At 35.4% G+C, this 22205-nt stretch overlaps 1 protein-coding gene across 2 annotated transcripts in view; it reads right to left on the minus strand.

Annotated features, from left to right (window-relative positions):
* The window catches only part of LOC108782184 (phytanoyl-CoA dioxygenase, peroxisomal), a 62806-nt gene that overhangs the window by 6583 nt on the left and 34018 nt on the right, over positions 1 to 22205 (minus strand). For both annotated transcript variants that reach the window (XM_018550377.1, XM_018550376.1), the window contains exon 2: positions 351 to 558. In XM_018550377.1, the coding sequence (XP_018405879.1) occupies positions 351 to 493 (143 nt within the window). In that variant the 5' untranslated portion in view covers positions 494 to 558. The remainder of the gene's footprint in view (positions 1 to 350; positions 559 to 22205) is intronic.

Genomic DNA, 22205 nt, shown 5'->3' on the forward strand with positions numbered 1-22205 from the left:
GGGGGGGGGGGGGGGTGAAAGTTACTTCGCGTAGAAGGTCAAAACCTATGTAGAATATATTTAATACTATATATATAGCAGAAATAGGACGTTATTTTTGAAACTTTTTTTGTTAATATCTTTTTAACGAAGGGCGAGCGACGGCTAGTTGTTAAGGCAAAGTTACTCAGGGTCATGACCTTGATAACATATGTCAAGGTCAAGGTCATCGGTGCTGCCTCCCCTATTCTAAATAATTACCAAAACTAGATATTCAGTAATTCGCTCGAAACACTCAAAGAGAAATGGCATTGCGACGGACATTCTATTTATGTATTGTGATGCTCTTGTTTTTTACAAGTTAGATATACCTTTTATTGCATCTGTCGAGCACATCTTGTGGTATGAGGCGAGGAAATACTAGATAGCCATTCTTCTCGTAAAACAGCCTTTGTTTCATCGTAAGTCGATTGAGGATCATGTTTCTCGTGTAGCACAAATTTAATGAAGACATTATTGAATTTCTTAATCGGTGCTCTTTTAAAATTCACTCTGCTAGTCTTCTGTGTTGTTGCTATTCTGAAATAAATAAAATTTGTTTAGTGTTATATATAAAACTAGATGTTTTGTAAGATTAATTATTCATTCATAAAATAATGTAAATATAAAGAGGGCAAAGAGCCAAGTAAATTAACAAACTATAATATTTAATTCAAATAATCATACATAATACAAACGTTTCGACTCCGATCGGGTCATTTTTAATGTAACAAAATTAAAAATTATTTTACATTAAAATAACAATTGCGAATATTTTTCGTTTAATATAATAATTTCAATTCGATAAAATTCAGTCAATGTTGGTGTCGTATGCATAATATTATTTTATTTGTATTCATAATGATCAGTACTTGTTTTTTTTAACTGCAAATTGTCTTTCTCAATTGTTAATTATACTGTTTTAATATATTGACCAAAGAGATTATTTTATTCATGGACTTTTTTTTTCTTTTATTTTCGACAAGGATTAATGCATACGACACCAACATTGACTGAATTTTAGCGAATTGAAATTATTATATTTAACGAAGAATATTTGCAATTGTCATTTTAATGTAAAACAATTTTTAATTTTGTTACATTGAAAATGACCCGATCGGAGTCAAAACGTTTGTATATGTATTATGTATGATTATTTGAATTAAATAGTTTGTTAATTTACTTGGCTCTTTGCCCTTTTTATATTTACATTGTTTTAGACATATAGAGCCTTATTAATTATTATTCATTAATAAAATGTTTGTTAAAAACATATAATACAAAAAAATTCGTTAAAATAAGTCTCTAATTTATTGCTAAAAAAAAGATCGTGTGTTAGAAAAAGAAAGAGGGAGATGACTATATGTGCCATCCACACTTGTATTATATCATCATTGATGATTATCGATTCGCGAGACGAGAGCCTGTATCTGTTTATGAAGCAATTCAATTTGTTTCGTCATGTCACGTATACTCCTCGAAACATTCATAAATTGTCTAAATGTAACGAATATGAAAAGCTATCGTTTTATCCTGGTCTGTCCCGCAATTTTCACTTATGAATATTTATAAGTGAGGGAATATATACCATGTTGCGCAGTGGCTTCAGTATAATATAAACATTCCATTACAATTCATGGGCTTACAGACTAATCATAGGACTCAATAGTTAACTTTAGCTACTTTAATAGTAGAATCTTTTTACATTCTACTCGAAAAAAAATTTGACCACAGATTTTTTTTACGTGGTGACATATATTTTAGAGAATTTTCTATTATTTTAAATTACACTATACGCTTTGCTTCAATCATACTTCTAAAAGAATAACATAAATCTTGGAATTTCACCATCGACTTTGAGCATACAAGAAGGGTAAATCGGTATTTTCCGAAACGAGCTTGTAGAAAATTGATCCTGGAAGGATTTAAAGGGTAACGCCACTCTAGAATTTTCAAAATAATAAAAAAGTTTTTTTTTGTTTGAATGATGCCTTAGAGTCTTAAAAATAATGTACACTTGGTCCCGTAGTGCGATAAAAATTTTAAATACTTATTTCGAAACCGAAACTGCCTTCGCTCGATTAATAAGAAAAGATTCGTGGTGCTCGTGGCAGAAGGCAAAAGAGGCCAGGGTATCGTTAAAATCGGTCAGAAAAGACGCAGAGCAGGAGAATTTGGAAGGTGAAATGTATAGTGTAGGCATTGCCGACTAGAGGTATATAAAAAAAATTTATACTATTTTAGTACTTAAAACTTTAAACGCGATTTTCTGGAAACAATGTTTTTCAAGTTGGCCGGAAACATAACTCGAACAATTTTTGAACGATTCAATTCAAATTTTAACAGTAGCTTTGTAATTAGATTTTACACAGAAGTACGTAGGAGTTTTTTGATATCTTGTCAACTTTTTTTGTTATAAACAATTTACGATGAAATTTTTGATTAAAAAATGAATTTTTTCTTCAAATAAGCATTATTTTTTCAAAATTCAATATTTTCAAAATCCCCTATATACTTCTGTAGCCAATTATATATAGTTTTCAAAAAACTTTGGTTTTTTGTTCCGGATTGAAAATTGTGGAAGAAACTTTTCCGGCCGTGAAGCCCTTTCAGCGAGAGGTGGTCTCGAGTTTCGTATTATGTAGCCGCCATTTTGTTTAAAAATATTAATTAAAAAATTTTTTTATTTGCTTCAGAACATGTATAATAAACTCCTATAAACAGATTTTCCATTTCCTTTATTGTTTCTCCGTAAAAAATTATCAAAAACATGTATTTTTTTCAAATTCTAGAGTGGCGTTACCCCTTAAAAGAACTGAAAGGAACGTTACGATCAGGAAATGTCTTTAATATTGTTAGATTCTGCAGCGCATCGATTTCGCACTCGACTCGATTCACGTACCTACTTATACCTGTCGAAACAGATTACACGCTGTCATTCCCTTTCGATGTTCCCTGATGCATATCGATACGAAATCCAATAACCGATCCATTAACTCTTTACACCCCATTTGAAAATACAACCAATCGGCAAGTAATTATATCCGTAAAAATTTTAATAAATTAATAATATAATTGAATTATAGACTCTTATATGTTTCAAAACAATTACAAAAATTAAGTAAAAACATAAAGGCTATTAAGAGTCAACGCTGTTAGCAGTGCGCAAAATATATAATCTTAAAATCTAAACATATATAATCTTAAAATCTAAAACATAGATATTATGTCGAACGTTTCGATCCTTAGTTTCGGATCATCATCAGCGACAAATACAATATAAAATTATATCTGTTTGCACAAATTTACACGCGGATTACCGATAAATATCGACGCAAAAAATTATTGCATTAATATATGGGGCATTCCATGCCAAGTATGCCACCCAATTTTTGGGCTTTCTCGTCGCAGCGCTCTTTTCGCTTGTCATTAGTGGGCATGAGAGGTGAGTTTGAAAATGAAATGTAGAAGTTACCTTATAGAAAATTGAACGCTCTTTCACCTAAGAATACTCTTTTTTCGATCAGACCGGTTTACGACGATGTTTGTCAGTTTTGAAGTTTTCAAAATGGCGGCGCGCCTAAAAGACCAGTCTCAATTTTCTTTTAATATAGCTCAAAATGTAGCTCCAGGTCTCTACTTTGTTACTCTAAAAGGACTTAATGGGACACGCATTCGTTTAGGAGTAAGAGCTAGGAAAGTGAGGCAATGTCGCTCCGTCCCCCTGCCGCACCACTCATTTTCCTCACTTTCCTAGCTCTTACTCCCAAACGAATGCGTGTCCCATTAAGTCCTTTTAGAGTAACAAAGTAGAGACCTGGAGCTACATTTTGAGCTATATTAAAAGAAAATTGAGACTGGCCTTTTAGGCGCGCCGCCATTTGGAAAACTTCAAAACTGACAAACATCGTCGTAAACCGGTCTGATCGAAAAAAAAGTATTCTTACGTGAAAGAGCGTTCAATTTTCTATAAGGTAACTTCTACATTTCATTTTCAAACTTGCCTCTCATGCCCACTAATGACAAGCGAAAAGAGCGCTGCGACGAGAAAGCCCAAAAATTGACGGCTCTATAGTTCGGCAACCAGTTGGCCTACAGGTATATTATTAGGCATAGAGTCTTTATTCATCAAACTGTTCAAGTTCAAGCAATATGAACGAAATCAATGAAACTTCGCAAAACGAGTGGCCCACTTGGCGTGGAATGCCCCATATATAAGCGAATAATGCAACAATCAAGAAGAATTTGTTATTCACGATACACTGTTAGTAAACTATTTGTAAAATCAATGTACAATATTAATTGATAACAAACCATTGTATTTATGAATTCGATATTTTAAAACAGCCATCAACGTCAGAAAAGAAAGCACAGAGAGAATGTATAACATTCTGAAAAGAGGAATTATTTTATAGCTCGAATTCGCTGGATTACATAAATTATTTTCATCTCAAAATGATGGGTAAATGATTTGCGAAAGAGCTGTTGATTTAATGGCGAAACCGCGATCTTGCACCCCGGAAGCACCGATTGCGCGCGTCGATGGAGGCGTCACGACGCGCCGACGTGGTTGCACTTACCCGTTTCCTCGCTCCCTTTACTCAACGACTTTAGCACGTGGCATCAAAGAGAAGGATATACATCGGGGTGGTCGGTCTTCCCGGCCAAACGGCGACGACCCTCGCTCGTCGTCGTTCATTCGCGCGCGCGGATTCGAGAACTCTCTCGCTAAAAGTCGAACGATACCGTCCCGGTCAGTTATCTCATCAATTCATGCGAACATCGGAATACTTTGTAACGCGATTTAATTAATTCCGAGTTATAATTTTAGCGTTAGACATCACTATAAGTTATCGTGCTAGAGAGATTTGCGTTGTTGTCTTCTGGATTTTCGATAGCTTGTCGACAAAAAGACAAACATGAAAATTAGTTGAGTTAACCCTCAAAACGGATTTTGGGTACGTTGTCAGGTAAGCTCGAAAAATCTCTATTTTAATAATTTAAAAGTGAGGAGTCAGAACGTGTAAAAATAAGAGTGTAAGTGAGAAAAAATCAGAACACATTCATTTTTCCAAATGTAACCAATAATGACATTTAGTTAAGACAATTTCCGGAATTATTTTCATAAATTCTTTATCCCCCACACCTCCAAAAATAAGCACCGAATATATCATACATTATTGTCATATAATACACTTTAAAACAAAGTATGGGTGTGCAGGTTTTACACCATATGGTATCAAGTATTCAGGTAGTAAGCTGATGTCAAAGTGACAAAAAGCGTCAGCTTGCTACCTATAATTCTCACCGTGTTGGTGTTAATTTAAAATTATGGTGTTAAATCCACATCATATTGGTGTAATTAACAGGCGTGAAAATTATATAGCCATCATATGGTGTTAAATCCATCTCGATATATTTTAGAATATATGAGTATAAAAGATGTATATTTATGTACACACATAATATGTATTAACATACATAATATGTATTACATAATATATAGTACATTATATGATAATTATGATTATATTTAATGAGTATCTTATTGAAAATTATAGAACTTGTCGAATCAATTGTTTTAACTCGTTTAAGTATACATCAAATTCACGAAAAAGATTAATCATCAGTTATATAAATAACATGGTAGAACGAATTTGATTCTGTGTAATTATGTGTAACGATTTATCGATAGGCTTATCTATTTTGAAATAATTTAATTCAATTTTTTAAATCATGATAAAATGGAAATGCCGCGTCAGACTTGTGCCGTTTTAAAAATAAATGGCTCTTACGAAGACAAGAGAATCTTATCTAGTCTTTCCGATCAACGTCCATTAACTCGACAATTCATTTTGTAAAAATTTAATTCAATGACACGGCAGAGGCGGAATATATTAACGCATCGCGAACCACTTGCCCTGAAGACGTATTTTTAGCGAAAGCCTACGACGCGGCGCATACGGATTAGTATACACGAACAATATGTTTCTCCTACAATAGCGTACTCCAGAATACAAGAGGCCGCGCTGGTTATACAATGTTTCGCACCCGCTCGCGATAAAAATTAGTATGTGCAATTTAACAGTTTCGAAGCGTGCCTTTCGCGCTGTTTCGCTCTCCATCCATTTCCACTTTGATAAAAATTTTATTCATCGCAGTCACGCGGAGGAAATCCTATTTGCGGAAACGAAAGCTCCACGCTAGCTCGATATTGGTCCCTGAGCGCGATACAGCGATTAATTTCTCAAATCGCTTCGGAACAGCGGAAGTCCTCCTCGGGGGAGACTCTCGGCGGTGGAATCGTCCGTGCGTATCTGCGAGAATAGAAACGAGTTTACGGAGGCAGGCAGACAAAATCGATATACATCGCGTTAATAATGAAGCGGCAAGGTCTATAACCTTCCGCAAGCGAGTCAGAATCGACCTTTCTTGCAGGGAAGGGGGGGGGATATAAAGACACTTGTCTCTCTCTTTCTCTCTTTCACCCTTTCGTTATCTTTATGCACGCGGCATTTCCGCGGACGTAACCGCAGCATTTTGTCTACGCAAGTGCGCGACCTCTTTTTTCATTTTTTCTGTGCGTGGCTTTCGCAGCAGCTATATATATATATATATATATATGTATATTCTCTCTGGCATGCGAAAATTCTAATCCCGCTCGGTGCGAACTAGCGTCGCAACTCATCCGATTTTGTTGTAAATGTCACGAATCGAGATAAATGTCAGTCCGTACGGATAACACGCGTGTTCCACGTCGTATTTACGACTTTTTACGATAAATATATGATTGGTGGAGGATTAGCATCGCGATAATCACACAATGATTAATTGCACGATATACTATAAATAATTATAGGATCTCCCCATGTTCTCGACTGATTTCGTTATATGGTCTGCAATGCACGCAGAATGTTATTATACGTATTATGCATTTTACCGAAGCAACGAGCGATTAAATTTTTCATTAACTTCGAAAACACATTTTGTTCGCTTGCTAATGTAAATTTTGCGCTTCATAAATTCGCAAACCGATTGAAACGACATCTTCTTCTACTAATGTTTACAATCTAAATCGCATTCTCCACTCTCTTTTAAAAAACTTTTTATTAAGTAATAAATTGATAAAGTGCGGCGCACAGCTGTGCAATATTACTATAGACATGCATACATCTCTCTCAAGACACATGATACAAAAAACACATGATAAAAAGAAATATATGATACGAATGTACGTCAGAAAATTTCTCATTGCTCATCGTAATATGCGTTTTTCACTATACTTATAATTTTTCTCGTATGTCTTTTATCTCAGTTACTCGTCTTAATTACTTTAGGATCTCGTTAGCCTCTCTTTGACGTATTGTGAAATGTAATACGCGAAACTCAAGTTTCGATAGAAATGTGTTTTCCGCCGCTTATTTTACTGGTTCATCGAGAACTAGAGTCGAGATTTCGGCCCATTAAATTACCGTGCTTGATTAGCGGCGCCTCGTTAGGCAACCTTGGTAACAATTATATCTGATGGGAAGAAGATATTATACATGTAACACGAAACATCTTATATACTGTACAAGACGTTAATAATGATCTCACTAACGCGAGATAAACCGGAACGCGTACAGTATAAGGATCGAGAAATATTGCACGAGATTGAAATTACCATTGCGATTGCAATTAAACGCGGAGGAGCCTAACACAATCATATAAAGCGTTAAATAATTAAATTTCAAGTTGGAATTTCAAGTCTGTATCCTGCATCCGTTTCTGTTCACACGATCCATAGTCATGACTCCAAAAGGGACACAAGCCGATATTTATAGTATACTGTATATAGTTCTTAATTTCAGGACTGTTTTAAGCAAAATGTCTTAAGATGCTAATGGAATTTTAATGACTCTGATCGTGAGATCTTTAGATTAAGACCATTTCAAAGTTCAGAATTAAGTGACGCCTGAATGAATTTCGCGCTTAGCTTGGAAAGTGTGGTGCTGTGAGCCCTTGCAAAGCCCTCTCTGCTCAGGAAAGCCAAACGCGGTGCAGTTGAGCGGATTGTAAAGAAGGTTTATTGTCGACAAGGGGAGAGTGTATATATATGCCACTTGGCCAGTATGCATGAGAACGAGACTACTTGGCTAGACTTGCAGGCTAGACCTTCGCTTGATGAAGGAACGCTGCTGCCCGGCTAAACGCGTCGTCGTGCCAAAACCCGCAAGAAAAATCTCTCTGTATTTTCACATACCGACTCCACCTCCGTACTTCGTCGGAAACGATCGCTGTGTTGTGCGCTCAGAGTCGTTAGCGGAAAACGCGGTCAGTTTTGTTTATAGGAAATTCCTTTAAGTCTTGATTAAAAAAAAATTCGATTTGTATGCAAAAATGCGATCCTGTATTCCATCTCCCCCTCTTCGTATATCATTTTATGACGTAATATATTTTGTACTTCGTGACAGCTCGTTTGTAAATGGTTGCCCGAGGATACGTTCGCACAATATCCATTTGTTGTTGAAAAATATTAAGAGACATATTCTTTCATTCTTGGGATACGCTTTCGAGAAACGTCGTCGATTGCCTCGCAAGGCGAAATAATATAAATTTTACGATATTTCTTTCCTTTGCGGAAATGCTCAGTTTTTCTTTCTGTGTGTATTATACAATATGTATTGCAGATAAAGGAACATTGCTTTCAATAACTGTATTTTGAATCTACGCTACTCTCGCATTACGCTGGCAAAAGTTGTTAGTGATGAAGCAGCTTTGTCGTGTTGACTTTCTGCGGCACTACAACGTTACGCTCGGAATATTTCAACCGATATGAATTCCTCCTTTGATCGTCGGCCAAACGGAAAATACCACGAATAAAACTTTACATTGCGCTAAACACGTTAAATGTCTAAGGCGTTTATCATCAGATCTGTGAAATAATCCTTTCGGAATTGGATAATTGGAATAAGATACACACATCGCACACGAGTATGACCTTCTGCAGCTGACGCGAGGAGCACAAATTCTTGCATAACGCACAAGACATAAGAAAATTAGAGTCTTTTATTTTATGGAAAGGAGGAAAATGAAGGAAACCAAATTTTATCGATTCATTCTTTTATGCATCATGTATTATGCAAAACTCTGCGTACTCTCATCCTTACAATATAGGAACGTGATGCGCGAGCAGCTGATTCCACAACTCCGAATTTAACACCTTCGAATTTGTTTTCCTTACGGCGCGGCGCGGCCCCGTGAAATAGGTAGCGTATTAAAGAAGAGTTGCAGATGTACCGGATCCCCCCGAGGAGTCAGACGGTCAGTTGTGTGGCAATAACTTTGCAGTCACTGGCAGATGCGGGGGAGTCGCTTAATCAATATTAGCAAATGGATCGTGGGTATCGTGACATTAATTCTCCTTCTATTTCCTATAGATATAGAATAATGCAGAATAATATTATAATTGGTCTATCAAGATATTAGCGTGCAGATAAGATTTTATCCGCCGCGTAATATACTTAGAAATGATTGAAATATTAACGTTGGGGAAAGATTGCGTGTCAAGGCGTCGTCGTCGCGGGCTTCTCTGCTTCCTGGGCCAAGGTCTCCCGTGTATTTTTCCCGGATGACCGACGTTTTCGAAGCAGTTTCCTCTGCGTATTTCATCGAGCACATGTGAGAGAGTTTCTTCCACAAATACACTCACGTGTGGTTCGACAAATAATTCGCCCACTGACTCACATTACGATCCTTCCGAGCTGCAAGACGAATTTATCCATCCAAAATTTCATTTCGCGGTTCAAACCGCAAAGATCCATTCGAGATGCGTATGTCATAACGAACTTTCAGTTGCAATATCACGGAATGCGTTATTTTAAGATAGGACATGTTACAAACAGTTCAAGATGCGGAACACACGTTTTAATAACTCATCCGTAGTGAATTACTCGAAAATCAGCCGCGTTCGCATTTTCTTCTTCTTACACGTCAGTTACTTACGTTCTTAAAGTATTTTAATATTCATTCTTAAAGGGTATTTAAAAGTTACACACTTTGTAAACCAGGCCAGAAGTATCATTAATATATTTACGTAACTTGGTACTTAGTAAGTAGTCATTATATTTGCACGCATTAAACATTTATCTACAAAATGTATCTGTACTTATAACGAAGGAAACTTTCTGAGAAAATCTCGCGCTGTTATTATCAGGTCGATGCGTGTTACGAAGAAATCGCGGCGATACGTCGATGTACCTTGGAGGAAGCGTGCCAAGGTCTTCGTGGTCGATGCACGTGGGGAATGCTTTCCGGAGTCACATATCGTTTTACCGGATCCCTACTCGATCCTCCGAATTTCCTACACAGAAATTCTTCTTTCTCCGATCAATTGAAATCTGAGTGAGTCCATTGGGTGCGAGACCACTCTCAAGACAAACGGCAAGTCGAAAAGAGCGACGAAAGCGACGCGTATCCTTTACAGTCGACGAAACTAGGACATGCTGGAATCGATATGTCAGTTGTCCCGTCCAGTTTCAATTCGGTATTCCAGATCAATATGGTTGGTTAGGTCATGCAAACTGAAGCTCATCATTTAACCTCGTCATTTAAGACAGAATAACGAAATGTAGAGGGAGATACAGAAAATGCGAAGGATGCTGTTCCTCCTATTTAAGAGAAATTTTCTACTACAAAGATCGATACGCGAGAAATATTTCGTAACTTTATGCGCCAAAATTGTAATCTTCTCGTGTGTCAATGTATATCACGTTGGAAAATTACAAAATGAAGTTACAAGTGAGGTGATGTTGCCTGTATACCTTTCATACGTCTATTTCAATATACTTTGTGTAATTAGTGAATTGGTTACTCCAAGTTAAATTGCCACTGCTAAGTCTATATAAACGACTGATTGTCATTAGAAACTAGAGAAAATCATTTCACTATTGTTTTACTTAAAATAGAAGTATTTTTAGCATAGAACGAGTGCTATCTCTTCGTGAATCTTAATTAGTTTATCTACTTTAATTTCCTTCGTCATAAGATCGTCCTCTTAAGACGAATACGTTTCCCTCTCCTTGCATTACTCTTACGCGAATAATATTCTACAGCTGTGTAAAAGTTAAATAGTATTTGTCAGTTTAATGTCCTGGGACAAACGCAATTATTGCAAATAAATGGAAACGGAGAACCGAGTTCTGAAAAGGTTCTCCCGAAATCCCTCGAGCACCTGCTGCAGGAATCCACAGCCGGCACCTGTGCAAACGGATTTGCTGTAATACGAAATACGCGAGGTATAGAAACGGATACATTGGAACGTTACGCGGTCGGTACCTACTTTGTAATTGCAATATTCCTCCGACCCTTACAAACACAAATGCTGCATTTCACCTAAAACGAAATATACATTATCGATCGTATCCCTGGCAAGTAGCAACACGTACGAATACACTCGGATGTTCGTGGATTGACAGGACACGTGGCGATTCTCTTATTATTCAACGAAACATCTGATTTCCTCGCGGAGAGTGCTACTGTCAAATGATATAAGCGAAAATACGCAGCTATCCGTATAATTCACGGGCGATCATAATTTAATGATTACTTGAGAAATTCCGTGATTGCAATAACAATCGTGATCGAAATGTCATAATAAATAAAGAGAATGCAGTAGTCGTAGAAAATATCTCTCAATGATTGCGCTCGTTATCAGTGCTGCGTCATTTTGGTTTTGTTTACGTCTAATATAATTAATAAAAAGATAAAAATAAAATGACAATAGCGCTAATGGCATGAACGCAGTCAGTGTTATTGTTGTCTATTTGATGTCACAAATATATAAATTTTTTGGTCAATTAATAATATTCTTTCTTCTGATTAGTCAAGTACTTTGAAATATTTGTAGTATCAAGTAAATTACATCCTTAGTTGTAGAAAATAATATCATTTTGCCTTATTGCCAGACTAAATATTCGATTGTCCAACTTGTTCCTTATTTTCTGAATAAACGTCAACTCAACGTGAGGTTAATTACGAGAGAGAATTTCGTGGATTTTAAAATGCAAAAGTATAAAAACACAAATGAAATCCTTGAGATTTGATGTATTATTAAACACTGTCATGTTTTATTAGAACATACCAGTTTATCGATATCACGATGACACTTGGTGAAAAGAAAACTCGCGCATTTTTCTTCAAGTATCCGTCTGTATCTCGTTCACTTTATTCGTCTCATTTCTATTCCCCTCACTTGTTCGAGCATTGTGATTCACCCGCGATATCAGGAACATTTGTTATCTTTGCTTAACATTATACAAAACCCAGACAGCAGATTACAGGCAGTAATAAATGGACGCCGAACAGCTTTTCCATAAAAAATACAATAAAAATTTAAGTCTGAGATGAGTCCCCTCACAGGATCTCGGGATGATAATATCCTTCCTCTAACCCTGTTTTATCTCTACGTTTCTCCTGGAAATTCAAATTCTTTCTATAACCATCACCCATCTTGCCTTTAACTGTTTTTAATATATTGCAAAAAATTTTAATATTTCTTTCAGCGAATGTATCAAATATAAATGAAAAGCAAACTTTCAAAACAATATTTAATACTAAAGACCGTTAATGTAAGAACATAATTAATACAAATACGAAGCCTATAACAGTCTACCTTAGATCTTTTAATCGCTTACATATAAACTACCGCGGTACTATCACGAATTAAAATTAATTAATAATTGTGGTTCTCGCATTGGTAAGCATAAATTTTGGTCAATTTTCTTTCTTTTTCAATATCTATCAATTAATATTAACGTCAATATTTAGATTTCAATCTCGCAACCAACAAGCTTGGAAACTTTATTGGTTAAGAGTTGTGCTTCCATGTGGTCACTTATCAACATGAAAATATTAAACGTCGTTGGAACTTGTTACATCATAATTTAGTAAATTTTTTTACAATAACATTACGCATCACTTACAGCGTTGAGTCCTATATAGCCGAGTTTTGTTTTTGTTTTTTAATTTAAAATTAATTAAATTAAATAATAATTAACTAATATAAAATTGTGCGCCGAACAACCGTCGGTCTTGAAATGCAACTCTAATAATCTGAAAATACTAAATCTGGAAAATTATTCTTATTGCGAAAAATATTACCTCGGCCGAGAGTCGAACTCGGATACTTTGCTTTACGCGCAAGTGTCCAAGTCAATTAGACTACCGAGGATTTAGTAATATAAACTTTCAAAAATTTGTATAATTTTTGGGAGACGAGAAAAGCAGAAACTACACACACACACATACATACGAGAAAACTAAGCCTTTATAGAAAATAACAATATGTCAATCAGAATGTAATATACATATTCAACAAAATTGCTGTAAACAATTGCTAAAAATGTTAAACAAATGCATTTTGTTTATCTCTAATTAAAAAACATAATGCACACTTCAAAATGTCTATATTTTTTCAATGTATAAATTGACGATGAAGAAATGCTTTCTGAACATCTCAAAGTAGCTTATGATATGAGTTTTTTTTTTAACACTGAACACTACGCCATTTCTCTAACTAAAAAAATGAAATTTTGGACAAAATGCATTTTGAAAGTCTCTGCTCCTCAAATATATTTCTGCGTATACACATTTTTCGTTTTAAAGCATGTCAGTTAAATATGCATAAAACATTAAATTGTTTTATGCTATATGTGCTAATTTAAGTGAGAAGACATTTTGCGTGGAAAACACATTGCGCAGTGATTTGCGAATCGGAGATCACCGACGTGTAGATCAAATGTCGCAAATTTATAATTTCACGTGTGCTTGACAAAATCAAGCAGCGTCGACAACTCGCTTTTGTTCTGGATGAATTCGCATTTGTGTAATATATCGCGACGTTTATTCGTATTCATACGAAACTGCGAACGTTCTGTCGACGCAAGATAGCACTTGTTAAAATAGACATATGAGTGAGACGAGAGGTTTCTCCGTCTGAGGAAAAAGCGCTCGCGGTCCCCATTCGTCTCCGTTCTAATCTCATTAAGGATCGATCGATCCGTCATTTTCGGCTTGATCCTGCCGATAAAAAGGGTTAGAGGGATGATGAACAGTGAGAGAGGGTACGAAACTGGGTGCGGAACAAACGCGTAATTTGTCGTCGGAATTATTGCCGCGGCTGAATCTCCGTTTGATTTTCTCATTATCATGTCTGAAGGAGAGAATCCGAGAAAAACGGCAGCGAGCACGCCCGCATTGAAAAATCTCGTCAAAATTTAACAGTATATGAGATACCTACAAAGTTATCAGCGATAAATTACATCGTATTATATCGCAAAATTAGAATAATATTTGCGGATAATAATTAAAGAACTTGCTATAATAGTGAGCTAATCCATATTTTGTATAGAAATACATTTTGTAAATCAATTCTGAAGTTAAAGCGGGAAAAGCACCAATATCACTTTCAGCTACGTTGTGGGTTAGCCTCATTGTTGTAACAAACTCTTCAATTGTCCGCTTGGATCAGACTACAGTTACAGTGAATGCGTGTTCTGATGAATACGTCAGAACAAACAAACAGAGAGCATTTTCTATGAGAGTGGTTACGCGGAATGAGTACAGTTCGTCACACGAAACTCGTCAGAACAAATTTATCGTTCAAAGTTTGTTTCTCCGTTCAAATTCGTGTTATTACTTGTTAAAATAAACACTGAAAGATTAATTATTAGAGAGAGAGTTAAACATTTGAAAATAGAAGTAAAATATAAGGGAGAAACTTATAGCCGAAATATATCTCGTAATAAATGGGAGAAGATTAGTTACGAAATAATATTCTCCATTTCTTTCTCTTAAAGCGCGAACACTTTATTCAGCTCTTCGACTCTCAAGTAAATTAATAATGGACTTTTCAAAAGTACATGAATCGGTGTCATTCATTTTGTACAGTTGCGACTAAGCCGTGTATAGATGGGATGATCAGGAAGTTGGGAAAAATCCCAAAGGGCCGGTAGGATTCGGACCGGTCCAGACCAGCCCCGGAGACTGGAATCTTTTATGATTATGAACATAGAAAAATCAATTTTAAATGAAATTGATAATCATGAAATTATTAACAATAACAGTCTGGCAGTGCAAAGTACTTTACTAAAAAAAAAAAGCTTTAATTTATTAAGTTGTGACAATACTTTAATAACAATTTTCTGTTTTTGTTCCGTATTATTTATAATATATTACTATTATTATGATTTATTTTAATTTTGTGATATAATACCAAAGAAAAAAGCTTATTTTGTTTATTTACTAATAGATGTTCCTTTTTAATATTTCATGGAATTTTGTCCCCCCCCCTTTCCTTACAGAAGATTTTGATCAGGGCCGGCAGGATAGTTTCCCAGGCCGGAAATTATACCCCATCCGTCCCTGCAATAAGCTCTTAAAATTTCGAACTTTGAAATTACAATACTGTTTATTTCGTGTCAGAAATATGTATTCATTATAATTATTTATTTCTAACAAACAATTCGGACGAATTTGTCAAAACACATCCACTCTGTAATCGTAGCCTAAGAACGCCAATGCATTCAGCCTAGATGTACACGTACAGAGAACATTTCGTAATGAGAACACATTCCTTTTGCTAAATTACACGGAATGAAATCATTTTCTAATTGCTTATTGTGGGCGAAACTTAGACGAGCAATTAATTAACGCACTGGGAATAATTCTCTCTAAAGCAAACCGCCATTTACGTGTGATCGTGTGTAAAATGCAGAATCCACAAACTACAGCTACCAATTAAAGCATGTTAACGCGTTGTTCGATGAAATCACGATGGTAGAAATCGATTATCGACAGCCTCGTCTCGCAGACAAAGAGGTATTTCAATATCCTGATGTCTCTCGTTCAACACCCATCTTTCAACACCCGGCTTTCGGCTTCGCAATAATGACAAAATTTCCCTATCGCTATTGCAGGATCTGACTCGTCGAATTAACTTCTTATCGCACATTCAGTAATTTGTTAAGTATATCACTAAAATTAAGTCAATGACAAAAGTAATCGTGTGTAATGCTTTTATTAATAAGTATATGTAGATAAATGTTTCGATCCTATGTGTGGATCTTTCTCAATATTGCAAATAGTAAAAATTACATTAAAGCAAAGTTATATATAAGAACCGTTAATTTGGAGATTATGTGATTCGATAATACGTAGTAGCATCTTATATCATATAATTGAAAAAACGTTATGTCCACTATATCATAGTAGAGGAAAATCACCGATACTGAACATACATAGGTCTCTTAAAGTGACACTTCCTTATTTCTCGTAAACTAATCTTTGCACTTCATTAATACTAATGAAAATATCATCTGTTTAGGTAATTAAAGAAGTAAAAACCCATAATTCATACATATGTGGCTTGTTTCTATATAAAATCAGCTAAAAATGAATTCTACAAATGTGAAAACAAAATTCTTATGATGTTATTTTATAAATTACGTAGTTTAAGTAATAGTAGCTATATTAATGATAATATTAAGTCCTTTTATGTTTTTTTTTGGTATAGTTTTCTAAAACTATTTTATTTATATTTTCCTGTTTCTCTCTTATTTTTCTTATAATACGGTTTTAAAAATAAAATCGTTTATAGCCTAAACCGGCATGTAGTCACGTGTCCCGGCCATCACGACATATCGCGCATCGTAAGGGCTGCGCAGAATAAAAGGAACAGGGAACAGAGAACAGAGAATAAGAATTTCAGCCTATCAGAAATCACTATGGAATGTACTATGGAATACACACTGTTTATTCCACAGTATATGATTTCTGATAGGTTGAAATTCTTATTCTCTGTTCTCTGTTCCTCGTTCCTTTTATTCTGCGTAGCCCCTAACATAACCTGCACTGCGGTCACATGCGCATGTTCTGTAGCCATATACGCATATGTCAGTTTTGGGGCCCATTTTGTCTGACGCTCGTTTTCACTTATTCGATAAAATAGTTAATTATTGCAAAATTCTTAACAGTATTATAAAAATTGCTATAGAGCATCGATAGAAGACACTTTCCAGTTTACATTTATATCTCCAAAGATTTATTTTCTGGTTTTGTCTAAAAAATATAGTCTAAAAACAAAGTAGTATGTCGGTATCGCTGACCTTCCTCTATTTTCATTAAAATTTTCCAGATTATAGATATGATAAATACTCATTGGTATTAGATGTGCAAATTAATTCTCTGCCTTTTTTGACCAACTTTGACATTTACTTATAAAAACATGAATACAAACTCAATCTTCAAAGTAATCTCCTTCGCTATACATACATTTTTCCATCTCTCAGGCAATTACCGGATTTCAGATGGGAAAAATGATGGTGGCTTTGAATTAATGAATTCATCGAAGCTTTTTTCAACCTCTTGACTTGAATCGAGAATCAGTTAGGTGATGTTGTAGGACTCGAAATAGATGATAATCCGAAGGGACTAAGTCTGGAGAATACGCCGCATGAGAAAGAATTTTCCAGCCTAAATCGGAGATGGTTTCCAGAGTGTTTTTTTGCATCGTGCAACAGTATCACCTTCCTTCTTCTACTGCCAGTAAATGGCTTTTTTTCTTCAAGAGCGTTATTTACACGAATCAATTGTTGTTGATAGAGCTCAGTAGTCACGGTCTGACCTTGTCGGAGCAACTCATAATGGATCACGCCCTTCTGATCGCACCAAATACATAGCAACACCTTTTTTTTTGCATGAATGTTCAGTTTTGCGATGCTCGTTGATAGCTCACCTGAACGAATCCATGATTTTCGCCTCTTAGAATTCTCGTACAATATCCACTTTTCATCACAAGTAACAATTTTGTGCAAAAAATTTTCTTGAACCTAGAGAGCAAGGAGAAAGCAGTATCGTGGCGTCTGCTATTGTTCTCGGGAATAAGATCATGAGGGATCGATCGGGATTCCTTGCGAATCCTGCCCAACTGTTTAAGACTGGGTTATTCCAAGCGTATTTACAAGTTCTAATTGCGTTTGGCAAGAATTCTCGTTCAAAATTTCCTCCAACTCCACGTCTTCCACTTTTATTGGTTGATCAGATCTTTCACGATTCTCAAGGTCGAATTTTTCCTCTGAACTTTTCCTCTGAAAACTATTGGAACCATTTTTTACACGTATTGTACAATACAGCATTCTCGCCCAAAGCCGAACAAATCGTTTCTTTTGCTTCAGCTGCGTTTTTTCTAAGTTGAAACGCGAAAAGAAGGCAGTGCCTGAAATGTTGCTTTTCGAACGACATCGTGTTTACTACTGATTTTTCAGATTCAGTTCACAGGAGGATCACGTATTGTACCTCATTACAAAGCTAAAAGATAGCACTTTAAAATGACTACAGAGATGGGGGAAGTTCAACTTAAACGGGTTCTGAGGTCGCTGAAAGGTAGGGGCCGAGAATTAATTTTTACACCTAATATTTAACCTGTCAATATTTTAAGCACATCGAACAAATCGTCCAAGTATTTATCATTCTAATCTGGAAATTACAATGGAAATACTGTAAAGTGGACATAACGTTTTCTCACAATTCTATTGTATATAAGATATGCTATTGTGTATTATTAAATCACATAATCTGCAAATTAGCGGTTTTTGTAATGCCTTTCCTTTAATGTAATTTTTACTGTTTATCGTTTGCGATGTTGAGAAGGATCTATACATAGGATCGAAACGTTTATCTATACTTATTAATAAAATTACACACGATTATCTTGTGTTCGACTCTTATAGGCATTACTTTTGTTATTGATTTAGATCATTGATTAGAATCTTTCCTATTTAATTTTTTAATTCTAAAATTAAGATCGCGGTCGATTAGGCTTGAGGTTTTACTTTATCTCGCAAGAATTAATTATGGTTCATAAAGTCGAAGGCACGAAGGGACGCTTGCATTTGCATTTTGAAGAGGTGAAGTATATATCGGCGAGAGAGACAAGAAGCAAGAAAAGAATGAGCTAATATGCGTGTGTAAAGATAATAAAGAATCGAATTCGTGTCGTTTGCAAATTATGCCACGACTCTTAAAAATAACATCGATTTTTACGAGCAAACGAATGCGAGAAATTCTCGAACGATATAAAAGAAGAGTCGGAAAAATCGAAGAAACCATCAGACTATTATCCTCGCTTTACAAATTGGCGTTAGATCAGGAAGTTTTCTGGGTCATAACGATCATTTTTAATAGGACGAAAGTGTCTGGGTGACACTTCTATATAGCTGCGACCTCTGAATTTATAACATGCCACACCAATATCTTTGGTTCGTTACTGAAACGAGGACTTGATGCCATTGATAATAACGATACGTCAATCCAAATTTTTATATCGATTCAGAGGAGAATGCTATAAAATTCAATTGCTGAATACCGCATAAATTCAAAACAAGCATTGTTTGTCGGAAAAAAAAACGTTATTTATTCTGAAAATTTCTGGAATTTACAATCATTCAGTTTAATCCTCAACTCGAGAAAAAGTAGATATTAGCAGGGAATGGAAGTAACTCGTTACTTGTAACGAAGTTACAGTTACAAGTTACTTTTTTGGTAACTTTACTGGTAACTGCGTTACTTTCTTTTTTTGGTAACTGTAACGGTAACGAGTTACATTTTTTGGGTAACTGTAACGAAATTTACAGTTACTTTTGTCGTTACTTTGCACACGATTGAACACGGTTCGATTGGATACATGCTATTTATAACGCTTATCAATAAGACTTGAAGCCCTTATAGACATTCGGCCGTTATGATTCAGTAATTATTTTACACTTCTATCTTCTATGTAATACATAGGACATACAAATATTTCAGTTTGCTGCATATTTTACAGGTATTAGAATTACAAAATTGTGTTTAAAAAAAATTAAAAAATAAATTAAATAATAGTAAAATGAGAAGGGCTATGAACCCAAAAGCGAAACAGTTTAAAAGACGATGACAATAAGTGTCGAAACGTCGTTTGTTTTTATCTTTGTTTTGTTCTAATATATATTTATACATTTAATTACATTGTCATCGTCGTTCTTATCAGAAATAAACTGTTTCATTTTTGGCTCGTAACCCTTCTCATTTTACTTTTATTTAATTTATTATTTGAGCCATTCTACATTGTTTTTTTTTTTAAATAAAATTATATATTTGTCAATATTACATATAAAAAAAATGCAAAAGTACATTTTTAAATTGATTTTAAAAAAGTAACGGAAAAGTAACGAAAAGTTATTTTTCAAGTAACGGTAACTGTAACGAGTTACTTTTAAAAAGCGATAACTGTAACTGTAACTAGTTACATTTTTTACTCGGTAACGAGTAACTGTAACTAGTTACTTTTAAAAAGTAACTTTCCATTCCCTGGATATTAGTTATGCAATCAAGCAGTTCGGGTTTTCAAGGTTCCTATTGTTCTTCAGATAAATTTTGTGAAGTAAAATGCAAATTTCAATATTAGACAACGCAAAAATCATTTGCTTGGCAAAGTTTGTCAAATCAGTTAAAAAACTTTATGTCATATGGTACATAACAAACAACATTTACAGAAAACTTATCGCAAAAATAATGCTCTTTGGGTCTTTAAGATCCTCCTCGTCTATGGTGTTAAGAATTAATACTTAAATTCCTTCCCTCAGCGAAAATATAGAAAAATGCAAGATCTTTCGGGAATTTCAAATACTTATATATATATACTTTGAGGAAAGAGAGAGAGAGACCATTTATAATTTTCCACGATCATCCATCACACCAAGATGATAAAGGAATGATCATGATAACAGTCTCTAAGCAATTTAGTTTGTAAAACCCTATATACGGCACACGCTTAAACAGACTTCTTTCAAAATTTTAATCTGCTTAAATGCAAGCTTTAATAAGGCATTACGCATTGAATTTGGTAAGACTTCATAATACGTGATGATATTAACTGCAAATGGCATCTCTTCGCCTCGAGGTTCCAGCGCTCTTCAAGTTATAATCTCCTTATCTGTTATCTAATTCCGGATGGAATTTGCATAATTTTCAAATAATCTCTCAACATGGCGAAGTGAGCGAATAGATAGTCCGACAGTATAATGGTCCCACATCAGCTCGGAAACTTTAATGACCATCCAGCAAATCAGTTATACGTTCGTTTGTATTGTCGACATTATCTGCACACATACGCCTGAAAGCACGCGCGTATCAAAACCGATAAGATGCACCTGTCACAAACGAAAGGACACCAATCTTCGCAACCTTCTTCGCTGTGTCCTTACATAAGGGCGTCTATTTTTACGAGGACTGTGTATATTCTTCTGTCCATTCAGTCTGGTTTTAAAGTGATTTCAAAAACTATTTACTTCGTTGGAAATAGAGGCGATTTCCAGTCGCCATCTCCGACAAGCAATTCCAGAGATATCTATTTTGAATTCGAATCTCTTCGATCTTTTTATTCGACAGCCCACGAAGACAAACACGGCCAAATTTTAATCGGTTTTCCCGATAAATTTGACACTCTTCAACTGATGACTCGCAATGAGTATATCTCGGAATATTTCTCTCATTTTTCCTTCGTGATATCACGTTGGTACCGAATTATTCCGAAGGACTGATCGATCGTGATACTCAAAGCCTTCGAGGGGTTGAGAGGGTCTGTCTCAAGGCCACACAAAGTGCGTGATCTTTTTTTCAAGGACAAGCGCATGCTCTATTTCATATATCAGTCGTATTTCGCGAACACGAAAACTTCCACAGAATTATGCTGAACATCAATGTTATGAATAACCGTAATCATAAAATTTTCGATTTTGAGATTGAAATTACATTTCCTCCAAGAAACACAAAACGGAAGAAAAACAGAGAAAATTCCACCCTCGCCTCGTAAGAGGATACAATCGTTATCATCTTCATAGTTTTGATCGCTTGTCTAAAGAGATTTCTTTTTCTCGTCAAACTTTTCTTCCTGTTCTACTCTCCCATTTCCTTCCGATATATCGTCCTTACATAAAAGATGATAAGCGGCCAACGATCGAACTGCTGTGCCGTATTTATGGAGATTTATTTGTATCATGCTTCCTGAATAATTTCGTGCGCTTTTGAAGGTCGGTTGTGTCGATCGAACGTTTTCGTGTCCAAGGACTCGTTTTATTATTTACGGAACATCCGTGGGGTCAGCAGGGCCATAG

The sequence above is a fragment of the Cyphomyrmex costatus genome, unplaced genomic scaffold, assembly GCF_001594065.2.
Source record: "Cyphomyrmex costatus isolate MS0001 unplaced genomic scaffold, Ccosl1.0 scaffold97, whole genome shotgun sequence".
Lineage (NCBI taxonomy): Eukaryota > Metazoa > Arthropoda > Insecta > Hymenoptera > Formicidae > Cyphomyrmex > Cyphomyrmex costatus.